Raw genomic sequence first — 20,418 nt, 5'->3', positions numbered from 1 at the left:
TGTCACAGGATTTTTTTTTTCCTAATGTCCTATTGTGCCTCAAATATTACACCACTAATGAACTGTAAGGCAGAGAGAGAAACGAATCCTAATCTATGACTATATAAAGTCCATTAATGCCAATTACCTCCGTGTAACAGCTCTTGCTACCTACACTTCAGGTTCCAATTGGCTGAGGAAAGGCCACGCGAAGCACCCCATCATTATCACCGCGTACCCTGATATGGCAGAGCACACCTCCTGGTCAAAATACCATTTCTCAGCTCAAGAACAGCTTGAACAACCACCTAATTAACATCAGAAACAACCTGCAGCTGTAAAAGAATGCCTTATCTTAGTATTGCTACAGAAATACTAAACACAATAGGGTTAGGAAATACTAAAGGATTCTTTCATAACCTGAACGCTCGATCCTTCAGCCTTATGTCCTGAAACAAAACCCGGCACACACACGAACGGGCATTTTATTACTTCTTGCAACTGCTTTTGGCCTCCAAGTGCCATCTGTTCTCGTGCCTTGATTCGGATGTGCATGTGGCAGCGGGAGGCTGGCAGAAGGGAGGAGCTCGGTAAGGAACCACTTTCCAGAGAAGCCACAGAGCAGGGAAGGAATGACTCCAGACACAACAGTTAGTCAGAAGGGGATGCAATTACTGCGCAAAGTCCATTTCAAGAGACAGCCAGAAACAAGAAGGAGAGAGCGAGATGCAGGCCAGAGCATTACCGTGAGAGATTCCACTCCAATGCAAACTGTTTATCAAATAACTGCCTAAGTGCTACTTTGTGCAACAATCCATGGCAGGAGGGTGTTCAAGAGCGTGCGCATCAGTCCCGTGATGCCAGCGCCGTGCTGCTGCCTGCGGAACTTTTCCCAGCCCAGGCACTGAGCACAGATACACAAGAACCATGCAATTATCTTCTGTCCGCAGAAAAAGCCTCGCGAAGACTCCCGGACGCCAGAACAGTTAGCAGATGCCAGAAAAGAAGTAGTTAAGCTTTGTCTCGTCAGTAGCTACCAGGAGAATGCAGAAAAGGGCAAAGCCTGGGGAGCAGCTTGGCAGGAAAGGGGCTGGTGTCCTGCTGGGCACCAAGTGGGACACAACCAGCAGGTGCCTTTTCCCAGCAGGAAGGCTAACAGCGCCCTGGGCTGCACTGGGGAAGTGTAGCAGGGCAGGGGAGGTGATCTTCCCCTCCGCTCAGCCACAACATGAATATTGTCCAGTTCTGGGCCCCACAGTGCAAGAGAGACCTGACATGCTGGAGAGAGTTGAATGAAGGGCCACGAAGATGATAGAGGGACTGCAGCACCACTTCAGTTAGGTCGTCAGCCCAGAAGGCTCGGGGGAATCCTACTGATGTATACAAAGACCTAAAAGGAGTGGCCAGAAGGGAAAGAGCCAGGCTTTTCGCAGCAGTGCCCAGTGCCAGGACAGGAGGCTGCGGGCACGAACTGGCACACAGGAGGTTCCTTCTGAACACCCAGAAACTAATTTTAGTGACAGCCCTGGCCCAGGCAGCCCAGAGGCTGTGGGGTCTCCTCCTTGGAGAGCTCCAAAAGCCGCCTGGCCATGGGCCTGGGCACCCTGCTCGGGGTGGCCCTGCTGGGACCCCGAGGTGCTGCCAGCTTCACCGGGCTGTGGAACAACTTCATTGCCCGAGCTAAGTGAATAGAACAGGATGATGTGGATATGAGCCAACACTGCAACAAAGCTAGCTTCCAAAAATCACACTAAAACTACACCAATGGAATCAACACAACTGACAGGTACCCATTTGCTTCTCTAATCCTGCTTCCACTCTCACAGCTTCTCTCTCTGCTGTAACACAACCGTTTCTGAAATTCCAGCTTAACCATCTACACTTCACTTTCATTTGTTAACTAAAGCCCTTTTTCTTTTCATAATAGACCCTCACAATAATCTCTCCTTGCTCTTTTTCACATTCACCTTATTCCCCGTGAATACAACCCTTAAGTACTCCTGACATTGATCAGAAGTAAAAACAACCCTAATATAAAACGTGACTGCATAAACACTAGTACAGAACAAGCAAAACCACAATACATATAAAGAAAAAAAACGGTAGTGTATCTACAGGCTTATGAGAGGTCTCAGCACTAATTTCAGGCTGCAATGAGGAACTCCACACCGACCAACAGATAACCTTCCTTCTTTTTGAAAAGACACAGGTAGGTCAGCCCCGTCCACGGAAGACTGAGCAAGATGAGTTCAGAGGCTTACATTAATTACGTTTTAACTGGAGGATTTTTTGTTTGAACAGAAAAAAAAAAACCACACTGAACTTTTTACAATAGCATTTTTCATTTTCTGTTCCAACTACTGTTGGGGAAAAGGTCCTTTAGGGAGTCCTAAATAAAACCAGTACCCATTGGCCTACCCAGCCTCTCCTCTGTGCACACACGATCAGCCCACAGCCTGTCCCACCTCAGCTGTAGAGCACCTGATGCTGTTAAACACCATCTCACTGCGATCTGCTCCTCTACATCACTTGAGAGCAGTATTACTCAGCCAATCCTAGAGAGAGCAAGCGATCAACCACTAAGAAGTTTCACTGACCCCAGAGAATCTGGCCAGATCTATTAAGCAGACAGGCTTTCAACCAAGAAGACCAGCATTCCTTTCTGGTACAGACCCATCATGTGTAGCACTGCCCACATTCATTATGTGCAAAGTGTTCAGAGGGGAAAAAATCCCCCTTGAGTTGACAGTACCATTTTATTGAGAAGTAATCTCATCAGGCCAGACTCTGCATACTTCCTTACATTACTACTTAGACTATAAATCTTTCTTGTACTGCCTTTTCCAATGTAACTCTCTTAATTAGAATCCAAATTAAATGAATGCCTTCTGTGCTTTCGCATTCTCATTTGTGTAACCTTTGAGGAGAATGACAAGCAGAAATCCATTTCAGCATGCTGGATGGCGTTCAGGGAACACGTTGAGCCTCATTTTCCAGCCTTTTTTATTAACCCGTTTCAAGAGAACTGTAGCATAATTTGACAAACAAGGAAATTATAAACTGTTGATGGATATAGGAACTCAAAAGCTAGCACGAAATACTCAAAACTGGAGGCAGTCAGAGAAGTCGTTCCAAAACAAGTTTCAAATTTCTTATTTACCTTCCAATTTTGGTATTGTTGGAGTGAGCTCACTTGGAGCTTGACAACAGATCATCAGTCGAACTATGGCTGCATCCACCTAATTAAATCTTACTTAAATGTTAAAGAAGCTTCTCAACTTCTGCGTACTAACAACTTGCCATCCAACAACAACATCATCACCATCAGATGTCATTTTGCTCCCCCACCCCCAATATTAGCACAAACTCCAGCAACTAGTGCAAAAATTTAGGTCATAAAACACGTACCGCAACTAAGCTGCTGCATTTCCGTCTGCCTTTCAATTTTCTATCAATTTCCTTCTACAGGCATCCCCGACAGTAAGTTCTGCTCCGATAATCACACTCCATTTCACTTGCACCTTACCCTCTGAATATAGCACCCCACACCCTTCCCACTTTGCTATAAAATTAGGCGTAAAACTGGGTATTCATTAAATGTGGAAAGCGAGCCAGAGACAGCTTCCTTTCAAAGTTTACACACCAATTTAAACTGGTCACACGTTTGCTATTAGGCAATGTCTTTTGACAGATGCCTGAGCAGCTCTCACTCACCCAGCTCAAGCACCTACCCACAAAGCCTTAGTTTGGGAGTTAAACCAGCTGAGAAACAAAGCAAACCTGAAGTTTGAAAACCTGAGTTCTGTAAAAAGCTGCTGGTTATCTTAACGTGATGTTTTAAGAGCCATACAGGCATTCAGCCTACTCAGGTGCCTCTTACACCAACATAAAGTAGTAAGAGTGCTATAAAACTGAGTTTATTTATTTTTTAAACCTGATATCCTTTTCAGATAGCTAAGCTTTAATGTTTATAGCAGCTCTTATAATCATTTAACTGTTAGTGAGTCAGCAGCTTTTAGGATCTATCTAGCAGTAGCTAGATTTCTGTAAGAAAAACAAACAGCAAAACAGAAACCAGTAAATTTAATTCTTAATAAGCATAAAATGAAGGCCTGACTAAAACTAGCTAATCAGTGTGAGAAGAAATCTAGAAGCTCGTAACAAATCCCTTGCATCAAATATTTCTGTTTCATTATGTTTACAACTCAAAGGCACAAGTGGTTCATGAGAAATCAGGCTCTGTACGGACTCCTACAAGAGCTCGAAGAATCCAATTGTCAAGAGCTTCCTTTTCTCACACACAGGAAGCTTAAAATAAAAGGTGTTACTTTTCCAGTCCAGCCCCACAGCTGCAAAAAAAGCACGCTGCTCACCAAGAAGGTGCCTTATTAGCATACCAGCTTCGATATTTATTTTCACGGAATGACTCAGCCTACTATTTCCGATTTTTCCTTAAATATTCGTCCTACATTTTACGAGAGCGGCCACCAAGTAGGGAGAAAAAATAATAATAATAAAAAAAAATAAATCTCGTTAAGTTTGAGGCGCTTCACAACGCCGAGCACACGGACCAGCGGAGAAGCCCAGGACATTCAACACGGATCTTTGGGGGTCAAGTTGGAAATATTAATGATTCTCCACGATAATTTAGTGCCTGCAAGACAGAGGAGCTCGTGGCGAGTTTCTCTGCCAGGCACAGCACTCTGTTAACCCACAGCTGCTGATGAAAACCAGGCGATGAGGCAGGGGAGCTGCCCCACGAGGCGAACCCCGTTCACAGGCGCAAGGCAGAGCCCTGAGGAGCAGCAGCCGCAGCTCGCAGCCTCCCAGCCCGGCTCGCACCTAGCTCTCCGCCTATATTTGGTTATCACAGGCGCTTCAGAGGAGGAAAAAGGGCTCGGAAAGGGGCCGGGGCCGCCTCCCCTCAGCCTTGCAGCCCCTCAGGGGCGGCCCTGAGGCTGCCAAGCGCGCCCGGGGCCTCTGAGGGAGCCCCTCAGGAGGCAGCGGCCGGGACAAAAGGCGCGGGGCTGCCCCTTTCCCTCCCCTTCCCCCATTTTTTAAATTTAATTTTATTATTTTATTTTTTTTTTACCTTCATCTTCGAGCTCCAGTTTCTCCAGCATCCCTTCGGAGGCGGCCGGGAGCTGAGAGGGAGCCGGAGCCGCCTGCGGGAGGGAAGAGAGGAGAAGGAGATGAGCATCCAGCCGCCGCCTCACCGGCCCCGGGGCGGCATCGGAGAAGCCGGGAGACGAAAGGGGAGGACGAGGAGGAGAAGAAGAAGAAGGAGGAGGAGGAGGCGGCGGCGCTGAGGGGAGCACGGGCGGCTCCAGGGCAGCCCCCTCGGCTCCCTCCCCCGCCGCCTCTTACACACAGCGAGAGGGGAGGAACCGCGGCTCAGCCCTTCCTCCCCCCGCTTTCTCCTCGGCCCATTAACCCTACGCCCCCCGCCGCTCCCCGCACCCGCTCCTCACGGAGCCGCCGCCGCCGCCCGGCCCCGGAGCTCAGCGAGCGGCCGGGGGCGGCCCCGGCGGAGCCCTCAGAGCCCGGGCGCCCTCTCGCTGGGCGCCGCCGCCGCACCTCGCTCCCTACCCTGCTCCCCTCCCCCCCCCCCCCCCGTGGAGGGATTGGTACGTTCCGGTTTGCTGCAGTTGGGCAGCGGCGGGAGGGGGAGGAAGGTACCACTTCCACGAAAAAAGGGGAGGAGGGCAGAGAGGGGGTTGTTGTTTGAGGGCGCTGCCACAGAAGCTCTCCTTGGCCGATCGGCTTCCTCTCTCTATATCCAAAATCGGGTTCTTGCCTGGCTTCGTTGGGCTAGGGCGGTATAGAAGGGGGCAGAGGGGAGGAAAGCCCTGCGATCCCCCCCCGCCAGATGGAGCTGGTACGGTCCCGCGCGTCCACCTGCAAGGCAGCGGCGGGGAAGCCGCCGGTTCCACCGCTCGGCCTGGGGGGGGGAGATCCGGAGGGTTTCCCCGGGGCGCTCCCGCTGCGCGAGCGGAGGCGCTCGTTCTCACTGAAAAGTTCAATTTTTTAGAAGTTACAATTCCAGATTCGCCCGAATTTCAGCTTCCTCCACGTTAAAAGCGCGCTCGGGGAAAGCCGGTCGCTAACCCCCGGAGCCAGGCGCTGCGCGCTCCCCTCACAGCCCTCTGAGGGGGCGGGCGGGGAGCCTGCTGCGGGTCAGCCCAGCGCGATCGTACTTCAAAATCCCTCTTATAACCAAATATTTTAACTAGATTCGTCAGATGTAATTTAAATTGATTTAGACTGATGTAGTGAGCTAAACCTGGGCTGTCCTGCCTGCACTGAGAGGATCCCCAGTGGCTGTTTGGAGGCTGGGGCACGGGTGCTGGTGAGGGAGGTGAGGAGATCCCTTGGAAAGAAAATCCTAAAATGCTTCACGCCTCGTTGCGTTTTTTAAAAAAAGGCTTTTAAAAAAAGTTTTTTTAAGAGGCTTTCAATAAATATTCCAACTGACCAGCCACAAGGCGTCAAGACAATTCATATTACCTTAATGTATTTTTAGTCTACTAATTAAAATGCTTTGGAAGCTTCTAATTATCTCTGGGAGCTATTTTTAAAAGCTCTGAACACTTTATCTTCTATGTCACGTGCCTTGGTATTGATCAGTTTTTGTCTACTTTGCTAAACAAAAGAGAAGAAGGCGACGTGTCTGGTGATACCTGCCATGATTTTGTTTCTTTTTTTTTAAAAAAACAATAGGTATTTACTCCACATCAGAATCTCCTAAGCACCAGACATGAGGAAATACATCTCCAAGGTTGTTTGTAGGTGGACGTAACACTGAATCTTCAAAGGTGTACATTGCATTTCACCTGCTATGAAACACTGATATGTTTATAGTAAGCCAGGTAAGCCTATTTAATGTCATGAGCTTCACTGCTTTGTGAACCTCAGAGCTTAATGCAAGATCTGAGTTTTACAGTGGCAGAAACTACGCCCAGATGACAAGTATTATGAGAACGTCAAGATAATATTGATTGTAATGTAATATGGAATGGAGAGTTGTATTGTAAACTTTATAGCTATGCTGTAACATCCATACTGTTCAAAAAAAAAAAATAAAAACAACAAAGGAAATTGACAAGTAAAGGCTGAGCTCCATCCCCCATCCTGCCTGCAGTCTCACAATTTGTTTAAGCCAATCTTAGAACATGCTACTGATCTCAGCGTTCACTTTGCTCCTCACTTTGCATTCTAGCTGTTTTTGTGCTCATAGGGAGCCCGGTGAGTCAGAACAGGAAACAGATGCAGCTGAAAATCAAACGGACCAAAAGAAAAGATTGTTTTTTTTTTCATCCAGATCGGTTCCTGATCCAACTCACTGTGTGGTTGTACAGCCAGCACTGCATGAGAAATGCCAAGGGCAGAAGTGACAGCAGGACCATACCTTCTGGAAACAGCCCACACTTAAGTTCACTTAAATTAAAGGTGAAAACATTCGTGTTCATTGTGAACTGCTATAGCGGTATACAGATTAGCAGATATTTTCAGCAGTCTTAGGTATTACCTCTCTCTACAAACTCTGCCTGCTGTTTTACAGAAAGATTATTGGTTAAAGATAGGAAAAATCTGTCTTTCAAAGGAGCTGTAATTCATACCAAGACAGTATTATATACTGTAACATTCCAATATCTGTTTATTGCGACTCTTTGTTCTACTGTCACGAGAGGTTTCTATTAACTATATCCTAGAGATTTGTCTAGCTTAGGATTTAAATGTTTGGGCAGACATCAGAATGTATCAGGTAATTCATTTCAACTGCTTGAGATGGGACAAGACAGCATATACTTCATGTAATAAATATTAATGAGCAAAATAAATGTTATATATAAAAACTTAGGAGGAAAAAAATAATATATATATATATATATAAATCAAAACTGCCTGAATACATTTTTTCTTTGCCAGGTTTCAGTTCAGTTTTTACAGGGGCATTACTTAAGTCAAAAACCCAAGGACCTACAACATAGCGCTGATAGGGGAGCTTAATACAGCAGTGCCAGCAATCTTTGTAGAAGCAAAGTAAAACAAATAACTCAAGGTTGATACAACACCAAATGTCATAAAAAGGTGGATGTAAACAAAAGAGGTTTAAGGACTCCTGGGAAGGCTAGGATGTAGATTTTAATAGATAACTGCTTACTTTGTCTTGGATTGTTTTCTTTAGTTTTCTAGGGTAAAAAGAGTTAATAATACTCTGTAGAAGTAAAATCAGTCATGTAAATTAAATATGCACTTATAATAAACGTAGTAAAACACATCTGATTATCTAGATGTCCTTTTAGTCCTGTGTCCTGATGAAGGAATTCCTTTATTTTCCTAAGACCATTCTAAATATTTAAATTACATCATTAGTATCAACAGAAAACTATTTTTGATGTAGTTCCCTGCCAGTTTGCCTCCCTGAATTGGTAGGAATGCACCTCCTGGGATAGGAAGCTATCAGTGGCAGTCATCAGATCAGACCAGCTATATCAAAATGAAGGAGATTCACCTCACCTGAGCTTGGACACCTACCACGTAGCTGTTTGTAGTGAATGAGTTAACCTAGGCTGCTGCTTCTGCCACCAGTGGAGAAACAGACATTTCTAGAATGTCATTCACATGACCTCTTTTAGACGAGTACTTATGATAAAACGATTTGGGTGCTGGACTCGAGTCGCTGTACTGCTTAGATCTCTAGATTGATTAGGCTTGTTCTGCTTAGAATATCTGTCTGCAAGGGAAGGTGGGCGGAGGAAAAATAAACTAGAGGAGAAACTCTAAACTAGGCAATGTAACTTTGATTCCAAGACGGGTAAGAGGTAAAAGTACCCCCAGTTTAAGTAGCTAGAGGAAAGGAAGACCATTAGTAACAGCCAACACAGCCAATCTAAGTCACTTTAATAACAGGTTAGAAGTCTTGTGGTAGGCAGATGCTGCATGACTTAACAGGAGTTTTGACATTATCTTGCACGCCACTTTCCTAAGCAAGCCAGACAGTCTAGAAGAAAATACTGCTAAAGGTCAGAACCGTACTCACAAGGAAGGTAGTAACATCTTTTTATCTAACTGTAAGGGTTTAAGAGAGGATTCCACAGAGGTTTGTGTTCTGTCTAATATCATTCACTGTTTTCACTGTGGACCTGAGGAAGGACTAATGAATATATGCTTTCAGCAGTCATGCAAGGAAATGACCAGAGAATGAAACTAAATGTGAAACAGCACAAATTCTTGGAAGAAAACATCACACCGCCTGCAAAAGTATTACAGATAAGACATGGGAAGTCTGTTCTACATATTTGCTCGTTAGTTGCCAGCTGGGATATTGGATTTGGTTTGGAGCATTGGACTCAAGAATCCAAAGAACTCAAGAGTCTGAAGAAAAGCAACAACGATCATCTAGGAGTAGAGAAGACATGACCTGTAAAGAAAGACTGAACCTCCTCAAAATAAAAGGACTAAAGGAAAATAAAACCAAAGGTTCCATATGTAACATGTTTTTTGCAAGAAGGAAAGTGATGAACTATCTTCTGGGTCTCTGGGTAATGGAATAAGAAGTTACGTAGCCTTTAGCAAGAAAGTCTTTGGTTGGAATTTAGGAGAACTTTCCTGGCTGGTATCAGGAATAGTGTGGCCAGCAGGAGCAGGGAGGTGATCGTACCCCTGTACTCTGTTCTGCTGAGGCCACAGCTCGAGTGCTGTGCTCAGCTTTGGGCCCCTCAGTACCAGAAGGACATCGAGGCCCTGGAGCGTGTCCAGAGCAAGGCTACGAAGCTGGTGAAGGGCCTGGAGCACAAGTCCTGTGAGGAGCAGCTGAGGGAGCTGGAGGTGTTTGGGCTGGAGAAGAGGAGGCTCAGGGGAGACGTCATTGCTCTCTACAGCTACCTAAAAGGAGGCTGTATTGAGGTGGGAGTTGTTGTCTTCTCCCAAGCAACAGGACAAGAAGAAGTGGCCTCAAGCTGTGCCGGGGAGGTTCAGGTTGGCAATGAGGAGACATTTCTGCTCAGAAAGAGCAGTCAGGCACTGGGACAGGTTGCCCAGGGAGGTGGTGGAGTCACCGTCCCTGGGGGTGTTCAAGGAGAGGTTGGACGTGGTGCTTGGGGACATGGCTTAGTGGTGACATTGGTGGTAGGGGGATGGTTGGACCAGGTGATCTTGGAAGTCTTTTCTCTAATAATTCTGTGATTCTATGACAATGGCAGTGAAACACCAGCACACTTTGCTGAAATCAAAAGAAAACAAAAAACTGTAAAATGCCTATAACTGGAGTTTATTAGCAACAGGTTAGAAAGACATTTGTTGGGAATTGTTTACACATAGTTGATTGTGCTCTTGGGGAAAAGTAATTAATTCAATTTAATCAATTCTTTCTAGACTTACTTTCTTTTGTTTCTAAGTCTTTGCAGTCTTTTGAAAGACATCTTTAGTCTTTGTATGAGAATTCAATGAGAAATCTTTATGTTTTGTATGAAAGTCAAAGTTTACTAAAAATCTAATAGAAATACAACTCTGCTTTGCTTCTCCCCCCAAAACAAGTGGCCTTAATGCTGAAGTAGAAAAATACTAAAATACTGAGTAAAAACAAAGTCTTTGATGACTGGGTACTAATAGAAAAAAAAAAAAAAAAAAAGGAAAATGAAATGCTGCTGGAAATCACAAGCTTGTGTGGAACACTTATTCAAGCATTTCAACAAAGACGATACCTGGTCTTTAGTAAGAAATACACATTTTCAGATAAATTCAAGGCTGTCTCCAAGCTTTTCCTTTTTCCTCCTCTTTTCATTCCGATCCCTGGAGGAGGTAACGTTATCGATACAGGTGTGCTGGGGGTGCCACCCGTGCAGCTCACAGTTCAGCAGTAAAGCTGAATGCCCTTCGAAGTACTTCAGAAAGGGAAAAAAAAAAGCCTTCTTACCTTATAAAACCTAATGGATTGAAGAGCAACAAGAAGGAATTCCCATCTAAATGCAAATCAAGGCAAACCCATTTTGAATGCAAGAGTAAGCTACAAATGGTAATTTTCCCACCATTTGTTACTGCTACTTACAATTACAGTTCTACACCAGTCAAGTAGTTAACAGCTCTTCTCTTGATGAGCTGTCAATGAACAATTCAGATTTTTTCCAAATGTATGTCATAGATACGCTTATTCTGTAGCAATCTGTTTGTGCAAAGTTAATTTAAAAAACTGTTTATTTTGTTGGTTTAATTTAGTCTGGTTTATGAAGTGGAGAGAGACAAAAAATATCAGATAAAAAGTTTTCATCTGCTGGTTAATCTGTGAATTAAACTCCTACTTGTTTTGTTCTAGAGTGTCATAACTGATACCAGTGGCTTGCAACAGCTGGGAAGGCTGAAATCAGTGAGTCTGGGATCAGGATCCCATGCTGAATCCCTTCCATATTTAAAAATGTTAACTGCGTGGTGAAAAGGATTGCTGTAGGATGACAGCCTGAGAGTCTGTTACATGCTTGGAGAACATGGTCAGTCCCAGTGCAGAGCTCTGGGCCTGGTTCTGATGCAAAGTCCTCCTCGCCTCAAAAAACTTGGAGTGAAAAGAGCAGCTGTGCAGGAATTGTAGTTTCTACCATTTATTCTAAGGAATCTCTGTTCCATCACTCAACAAACAACTAGTAAGGAAGGGGATGTCTCGTACAAAATACTGGATTCAAGTGTTTTCTTCCTGTACCTGGAAGGATTGCAATAAACTTTGCTCTAGTCTTAAAAAGGTTTTGAAATACTAGATGCTGTAATCATTTCAGTGCATAGTAAGTACAAATGAAGATTGTGACAGCTCAGAGATTACAATTTGTTTAGAACACAGTAACCAAATCCCAGTAACAATGCATGGCATTGAAAATGAACTTGGTGTCAGCGTTGCATGTTCTCTTACCATGCTCTGTCCCTAATCTGCATGGCCCTTAACGAGTTAGAGGCACAACTAGCCTGCAGCAGGTGTGAAAGTGATGGAACAAGTTGTACCTACCCTGCATGTGTTTCTAATATTGTACAGTGAGATTAAAGATGGCTGTAGTTGCTTCTTTTTAAAACAGCTCGAACCATTTGCCATTGGATAAGAACTCTGCCCGGAAAGGACTTTTTTCTTCATCCTAATATCATCAGAATGTGAGTCCAACAGTTGTCCTAATGGGGAATCTGCTGACATGACACAGTAACTATGCATTGCTTTTACCTTTCAGAAGTAGTAACTAGCCTCCCACTGAATTCTATTTGTATCCTCACACACACCAAGAGCTATAATATTAATTACTTTACAGAGTTAATTATTAGTGATCAGGAGTTACAGTTGGGGACCTTTAGTAGGTTAAATGGATAACGTACTTGGAACAGCAATAACACGTAGCCTAAGAGTGGTTAGAGGAGTGTATTCAGCACCAGGAAAGATATTGAAATGAATGATGTGCATTTATACTAAATCTGCACTGCAATTATAGCACACAGTGTTGAAATCTCTTTACCCTGAAGATACACGAACCAAATGTAGAGAGTGATTTCATGTTTTTAGTGGAGAGCCCTTCCTAAATATTTCTGTATGGAAATGAACTTGCAGTTTAATCCCAGGGAGTTCTGTCACTGGCTTAATTGAGAAAAAGGAAGGATTTACAAAACTTCCTTTGATCTAACATCAGAAACAAAGAACCTGTCTTAGACAAGAACAGTGGCCTATATCGCTTTCCTGCTTTGTCTGAGAAAAAATGTTGGTAGCAGTGCCAGAAGAGTTAAGCACTTCTAAAAAAATAAACCTCATGGAAGTAAACAACCAAGGTATAGCCTAGATCCCCAGCTAAATTCTTACAGAGAAGTCAAAACAGAAGTGGTGAAGAGACACGATTTGTTTACATAACCTCTAATCTCTAGCTGTATGTCTGATCCCGCTTCACTCTGCAACTCAGATAAGAGTTTTGAGTCAAGAATATCAAAGAGGCATTCTCTAAAGAAGCCTGTGTGGCCAATATTCATTCCCCACATTATGCATGTAGAATATAGGAGGAGACTGAATCGGTATTATCACAGAATCACAGAATTATCAGCATGGCATGTTATTAGTCAAGCCACGATTTAAATTCTGTCCTTTTGAACACAAAGTTCAAAAAAGTTTACTTGTGAGGAACTGTCTAGAGGTTGCTTGTTAAGAACAGTGATGTGATGATAGTGCTATCGCTGCAAACATAAGGATCTCACTCAGTACTGTAATGTGTTCCTGTTTTTTTAAGTGTTCTTGTCTTAAATGTTTATATCATATATGCTTGAAAAGATAGGCTTTAGCTTTTTTCACACGTGATTGAGTGCTCCCGAGTCTCTTTGAAATAGGACCTCTCTCTTATCACACAGATGGCGAGAGGGAAAGGAGAAATGATTGCTGGAGAAAGCTGTAGTAATCAGCTCATAAGCATTACAGTCGATATTTCTGAGTGTGACAAACATACCATGGTTTCATTTGTTTGTTTTTAATAATCATAATAAAACAGATTAAGCTAATTCATTGATTAAAAAACAGGTAAGCATTAACTAATTTAAAGAGGATGGACAATAATAAGTGTGAGCCCACATTTACCTGGGGCTTCATCCACAGGCATCGAACAAGGAAGGATTATTTGTGTTACTTAAGCATTTACTTAAGTACTTTTGCTGGATTGAGGCCACAGTACTGCAGAGTACTCACTCCATGGAACAGAGGCCACTGAGAATAACAGATTAAAAAAAATACCTGGAGCCAAATCTGATATGAATAAACATTTACTATGCATCATTTTGCTTTCTTCATCCTAGTGTTGTATTTCAAAGCCTCAACCATGGATAGTGACTTCAGTGTGCAAACACTTATTACACCAGCTTTCAGTGGTGGGGTTTTTAAAATCTAAAATGAAACACCTTTCCCCTTACAGAGCCTGAGGGTAATTGATATCACACTTCAGGTTTGAGTAAACTCTGCAGAATTCCAGTAACCTCTTAGTAGCCTACTGTTAAAATGGAATTTTCATGATCATCAGCAGCTCTGAAAGCCTGGAAGCAGAGACCTGGAGCCTAAACATTAGCAGGACAATGCAGGTGGGAGTTGGAAGGGTGGTTTACTGAAAAATAGGGACAGTCTTCAGCTCACAGCTGAATCACCCATGATCTCGACAAAGCTTTAAGAAGTTTACGTACATCTGGACTGAACAAATAATTCACTCGATGGCACGAGCTTCACAAAGGAGCAGATAACTGCTGCCTGAACATGTAGCAAGTGAGCTGTGCAATAAGTAGTTGCCTTCTACAGAGCTTATCATGATGAGGATCTCCATAGTCAATAGGACAGCACAAGTATTCAAAAGCTATCTCAAAGAGGCAGGCCAGCGTCCTTCAACACAGAGCCCATGGCTGACTTGTAATCTCCAAATAAATCAGTTTTTGACATAAAATTATTTTTCAGATGGCACCAAATCTGCATAGCTTGAGGAACCTGACCTTCCTCTGAATTACTTCCAGACCTACTGCTGATCACTGCGGGCATAATTGTGTGCTGCTTCTCCTTTATTCTGCATGAAAGAAGTCTGCGATGACAGCATCGTGCAACAGCTATCTTCCTTCTGTCATGCATGCTTTCCCTTTGACAACCTCTTAACCAAATTGTTCCATCACGCCAGTTGTTCCATCACTGCCACTGAAACCAGCTCCTCCAAGGTACTGGTTCTGTGGTTTGGCAGCACCCAGATGGGACTGAAGCGAGGACTTTGCCAAGCAATAAGCACATCAAGTGCTTCAGCTAAAAGTTTTATGACTCCGAACATGAAGAGATGTGGAAATACCGATAAGGCTTTTCCCTGTATTCCCTGAACCAGAATCGAAAAGAATTCAAATTAGTTCCACACTAAGGACCTGGGTTATACCTCCAGCAAGCCAGCCACCGTGCTTGCGTTACTGCAGTTTGTGCATTTTAAAAAAAAAAAAAAAAAGTATTTTTATAAAAGGATACAAAAGTATTCGTGGTCAGTGGATGTGCACAGTGTGCATCTGGTGAACACTGGGTTCGCAAGCACATGCTTAGATACAGTTGGTAGTTAGATGTCTGCTGGGAGCTGGAATTATTCCTTGACATGTTCCCCAAGTTTTTTATTTTTTTTTTTTTTTTACTTTATTTTACTATTTTTTTTTAGCTTATCCCAGGCCCTCAAAATAGGGAAGTAAAGGATTGCGTTCACAATTCATCGGTCTGTCTGAGGAGACCTCTGTATTAACGTGGCATGGTATCTCCCAGTTACCAGCAATATGAGAGTGGGCTGCTTAAATCGTCCTTACAGGTAAAGTAACAGCTGAGCTGTGAATCAATGTAGCCCTTCTGAAGCCAACAGAAAAAAACGCACACATTTCAGTACAGTCAGGATTAAAATCTATTTAGAGAATGTAACATATATCAATGATATGTATTACCTACACACAGATTGCATTGTATATAAGCTCTTTGGAGATTTTCTGAAGTGCACCTAAATGAAAACAAAAATGCAATTGAACACTAAACTAAATAACACACTCATGGGTTTGAGATTAAAGCAATTGTTTCTGCCAAGATGGTCGTATTTGCAAGTTTTTTGAAACCAAGAACATCACCTTTTAAGGTGAGACGTTCTGCAAGCCTTGGACCTTCGTATCAGGGCCACGACCTCTGTGCTGTGCTGTCTGCCACAGAGGGAGCCAGAGAAAGGGCTCATGGAGGAGCGATGGCAGCGCAGAAGGGAAACTGCTGCTGGCTGGGCAATCCCAAGAGCCTGCTCTAACCTTAGCTGTCGGAGTTAAGCTCAGGAGTTTCAGCTGGGCTCTTCTCAGAGGATGCCCAAGTAAGGCTTTGTGAGCGAGAGACAGGATGGGGCATTCTTGAAGGAAAGGGAGCTGGTTTGGCTTTGACATTTCAGTGGTTGTTATATTCATTTTTAGTTTGTTTTGATGATATTTTAAGCTCTTGGGAAAGGCACAGCACGTTCAGAACAGATGCCTGGCTATAGATCTCCAGAAAAAAAAAAAAAAATCTGTATTTATTTCAGGTTGTTAATTGGCTTAGGTAGACATTATATCGATTCCCATTTTTAAAGTAATTTCATGGTTGGTAGTGGTAAAAACAAGTGAAAATGAGCAAGTCTGCCTTCCAGCACACAACATTAAATCCGGGGCATGTGTGTGTATTTACTAATCTGCATACAATCAGCAGGACAGAATGTCCTATGGTAATTCTTCAAAAATGATCAGTTCTCGAGAATGTCTCAACTATTTTAAAGCAAGCTCTGAAACACATAACTTAGAAAAGCAGCCTACTTTGCAATGATCTGTTGTGTAAATCTTGATGAGCTCTGGAAATTAGAGGTTTCTATATGTGCTCATAGTCTGTAGTGTTAAAGCCTGTTGCTAAAGCCTTTCAATACAACATGCTATCTATAGTCATCTTAAGCCAGGACGACTGAGGAAATCATCCTTTTCTTCGAAATGCAACCCCTGTATCTGTAAAATCTTGGATGGTGGAAGAAACTACCTGGTGACCAGCTTGTATTATGTCCTTTTGTACCGGAGTGGTGCCCAGTGGCCTCTTGCTGTCTCTTTCTGAAGACATATTCCAGGAAAGAAAGCTGTGTACTCTTTGTAGAAGCAATTCCTCGCAGTGCTTCCTAAGGAATCGGCTTGGGCAGTGTCCTGCCCTGTGTGCAGCGTGTCTGTGGGGATGTACTCTTGAGGGTTGTCATCAGTATGCTTAAGGGAAAGGGGCAGGAGAGGAATCTGATGTCTTTCATAAGCTATTTCTTCATCAGTAGCTGTTTTCCCCACCTCTTTTTCCATCCTCTGCCTGCCCATTTGCTTCCTTTCTCATCTCCCGTACTTGTGCTGGTCATTTGTAAGTGTTTTCACAGACAATAAAACTTGTACAAAGACCCCGACCGAGCAAAGTGGCTTAGCATGCACACAGCCCTGAGTGTTCTGGTACTGCTGACCTCAGCCGGGCCACCAACGCGCTGAAAATTAACCCCACGTTGAAGTGCTTCCCTGGATCATCACGGCACTGACACAAACCAAACCAAAACAGCACCTGAGATTCAGCAACACAAACACAGCAACCTCAGTGAGGCTCAGCGCTGTAACCTTCAGATTACCTTTCCTCAGTGCCCTGACATTGCTGGCTGTGTTATGGCTACACTTAAAATCTGGTCTGCGAGTGCGTACGGGAAGTAGTGCTTAGGAACAATCCTCTTCAAGCCAATGCTTACAGTTTTAGAATTTGCCTGGCCTGTTTTGCTAGATCGGGCTCCTGGACAGTAAGGTCCTCGGGCAAGAATCGTGTTTCTTTTCCTGCTGAAATCCTGTGTGCTCACACACCACAAACTAACAATTCGTAACTTTTTGTTCCAAGGTGGGAGGAAGGCTTTCTACACGCTGCAGATGCCCTGGCTTGTGCAGGTGTAAGTGAAAAAATGTGAGAGTTAACATTTTCAAAAATCTAAGGCATTAACCTTATCATTGACAATTAACTGTACCCCTAAATATGCAAAAAGACTACACTGAAACCCCCGCTCTTGGATTCTGCCCCCTCCCCTTCCTTTGCTGACCCTTCTGCCTCTGCTACCTTTGCTCTTTTATCTGTTCAGGAGTCAGACTCGATGATCCTTGTGGGTCCCTCCAGCTCGGGATATTCTGTGATGCTGTGCTCTATTGATTACTTCACCGTTCTACACTTCAGCTTACAAGCTCCATACAGTAGGAGCTTTGTTCTTTAATTAATCAGAAAATAAGCTTACGCATACCTTGGGCATTGTACAAATCATTATTGTCTTCCTAAAAACGTCTTCCACATGGCCTCGCCCTTAATTCCAGCTAAGAATGCTGTTGTGAACAAGCTCACAGAATAAATATTTTGCATTCATTTCACAAGCACAATGGAAACATTTTTCTAAGCTGCTGCCAAGATGGTATCTAGTCCTCTTCTGAGTCAGCAGCCCATGCAGCTGACTTTCAAATGGCCAAACTTGGTTGATTGTTATCTTAAAAGAAAAAGAACACAGACACAAGCTGTATTTCTAAAGAGCTGGATTGCTCTCCTCATGCATAAGCAGACAGTGACACTGAAATATGAACGCTGCAGGAAAGGAGCTGTACAGGAGGGAGAGTTGCTTGCAACGTCCCCCTTATTTCTCCCAACCTGAACGGTTTCCTCCAGTCACAGAGGAAGGGACGAGGCAACGCTGTGAGGAAGAGAGAGAGGAACATTGCTGCTTTATGTCGTCCGTGCCCTTTTGGTATCGACCAGCTGTTTACATTCTTTATAGCTCTGTTGGCTCTTCAAGACAGTGTATCTAAAAATACAATGCAGACAAAACCAGGCTAAAAAAGACAGAGATTGATGAGGAACTTGTAGAGTTCCCTCCCAACGATCCCAGCCTGTAGCATATTTTTGCTTATTCTTAGCTGGATTTTCCATCTAGTGAAATACATAAGCGGGCATGGTGCAACAGAGAAGGTTGAAAACATAATTTTTGTCTTCCTACGTTGCCAGATGGAGTTGGTAAGAAACTGGCAGCGATCCTCTATTAAGCTGCACCTATATATTAAGTCACAAGGTGTGTATCAGGCTTGTGATCACGGACAGAGCTCGCTCCTGTAAGAAGTTCCAATCTCCTAGCAGAATAACAGGATGCTTATTAAATTAACTAGTCTAAAATGGAGAGGCAAACTGTGACTGAAATCAGTTCAATGGTAAAAGCAGGCTGTAAATCCTAAACCACCCTCTTACACCATGTTACTTATCGAGAAGCTACCTGTTTTTATATGCACATGAAGCCACTTGCTTAATTTTAGCCTTTTTATACCATGCACAGTGCAGGACACCAGTGATAAAAGTAACTTTGCTTTAAGCCACTTTCTCTTCAGGATGCTGGGGTCATGAGATTGGTACCGATGTAGATAGAAGAAACTCACAGATGCTCTGGTTTTCATTGCCTTAGCTACTTACAGCCTTACGAGAGCTGCCCAAGCAGCTGGGAGTTGATTGAACTCAGCATTTTGGCTACTCATCCCTTCTACCTAGCCTCCCTCCTTTTGATCTAGCACTAAGAGGAACAGGAATTGTAGGGCTTCATGCCGTTCAAATAAATTCTCCGCAGAGTAAACTCATAGCTGGTTGATTAAATTAGCTCTATAGAAAAAGCCACAAGCTGACACAGACACGCATTTCCTCGGGGCAGAAAAGTTTATGCAATATCATTTCTCTACATCCTAAGATTGATTGCCATGAATCCGAACACTGCAACCCTAATACAAATACATGAGGAATCCAGGGTTACAGGAGGTCGTGACTGCACATTTTTCTTCTAAACCAAATAAGTAGTTTTAAAAAATGCGAATTAACCAATAGAAAATTACCAGTAAGATGCTTTTTGCATGCTTTAAAAGGGGAGAAAATACCAGATATGGTACAAAAGGCAAGACTACCAGGGGTAAAGGGACAGAGTAGAGTATTATTAAACTGGGAGTTGTAATTAAGCAGGAGTGTGGTAGAGCTGAAGCCCTCTGCTTTTGTAACATTCAATGCTGAGTGAGTTCAGTGGTTCGTCTATTCCTAGCATCCCGCTGAAGCTCACTATGAATACTGGGGGCCTCTCTTCAGCTCAGCGGAGCCACCCTGATGCTCTGTCAGAGCAGACTGAAACCAAATCTGGTAGGCTCAGGACATTTTTCCATTAATATCACATGTAATTGTTAGGCAGTTAAATTACACGGTATCAAAAAGCTGTTCATTTCCTAGGTTTGCAACTAATTACTTGCATGCCAACTGTTGGACGAGTATATACCACTTCTAAATTAAATGCACTTTCACATGGGCAGCAACAGTTGAGGAGGGAGAAATGTTGAAACACAGATGGCTCGTCACAGCCCAGAGGATCCATTAGAGAACAGAATCATCTCCCAGGAGGAGCGCTGGTATTAAAGCACTTAAAACTAGTCTGGACACAACACTGCCAGAGCCTTCTTACTGGTAAATGACAGCCTTGCTGGCTCTAATTTTTATGATCAGTTTACTGTGGTGTAAATCAAAGCTGAATCATAGCAATGCCTTGGCACTCGTATATATCCTTAAACCACATGAATGCTGAAATAGGGAGTTCTTGTATATTTGCAGACTGGATTCCTTTTTTTTTTTTTTTTTTTTCCCCAGCCTATACTTTTTCTTTCTTCCTTTTTTTTTTTTTTTTAAAAGTCAGCATCAGAATCAAAGAACGTTTTCTGTTCTCTTCATCAGATTTAAATCTCTTTAATCAGCCAGCTTGATTACAGGAGCTCTGATAGGTGGCATGGCTTTTTTTGGAGAGAGCCAAACTGGAGGACCTGCTGCACATCTCCTGGTTCCCAGGCTGCCTGCCAGCAGCAGGGTGTGATGTAATAGCCTTTCACGCCAAACAA

General features: G+C 43.5%; 1 protein-coding gene and 1 long non-coding RNA gene across 9 annotated transcripts in view; one reads left to right on the top strand and one right to left on the bottom strand.

The window, feature by feature from the left end:
- PRKAG2 (protein kinase AMP-activated non-catalytic subunit gamma 2) overlaps positions 1-20,418 on the bottom strand; it is a 208,496-nt gene that overhangs the window by 41,288 nt on the left and 146,790 nt on the right. For 4 of the 6 annotated variants that reach the window (XM_027450396.3, XM_027450398.3, XM_027450399.3 and 1 more), the window contains one exon: positions 5,072-5,144. In XM_027450396.3, coding sequence (XP_027306197.1) covers positions 5,072-5,144 — 73 coding nt within the window. Of the gene's footprint in view, positions 1-5,071; positions 5,145-5,439; positions 5,571-20,418 lie in introns of those variants that run through there. The other 2 variants (XM_038173539.2, XM_027450403.3) reach the window with 2 other exon arrangements.
- On the top strand, positions 5,656-10,554 carry LOC106018380 (uncharacterized). 3 transcript variants are annotated; one of them, XR_011807120.1, is made up of 4 exons: positions 5,656-6,337; positions 6,700-6,848; positions 7,199-7,428; positions 9,161-10,554. It is a non-coding gene; the product is annotated as an uncharacterized lncRNA (long non-coding RNA). The 3 variants fall into 3 exon arrangements; XR_011807119.1 differs by lacking the exon at positions 9,161-10,554 and having other exon boundaries at positions 7,301-8,263; XR_011807118.1 differs by lacking the exon at positions 9,161-10,554 and having other exon boundaries at positions 7,199-8,263.

This window comes from Anas platyrhynchos, chromosome 2, assembly GCF_047663525.1.
Source record: "Anas platyrhynchos isolate ZD024472 breed Pekin duck chromosome 2, IASCAAS_PekinDuck_T2T, whole genome shotgun sequence".
NCBI classification, from domain to species: Eukaryota; Metazoa; Chordata; class Aves; order Anseriformes; family Anatidae; genus Anas; species Anas platyrhynchos.
Note: the sequence above shows the minus strand (reverse complement) of the source record. Positions and strands in the feature narration are given on the sequence as shown.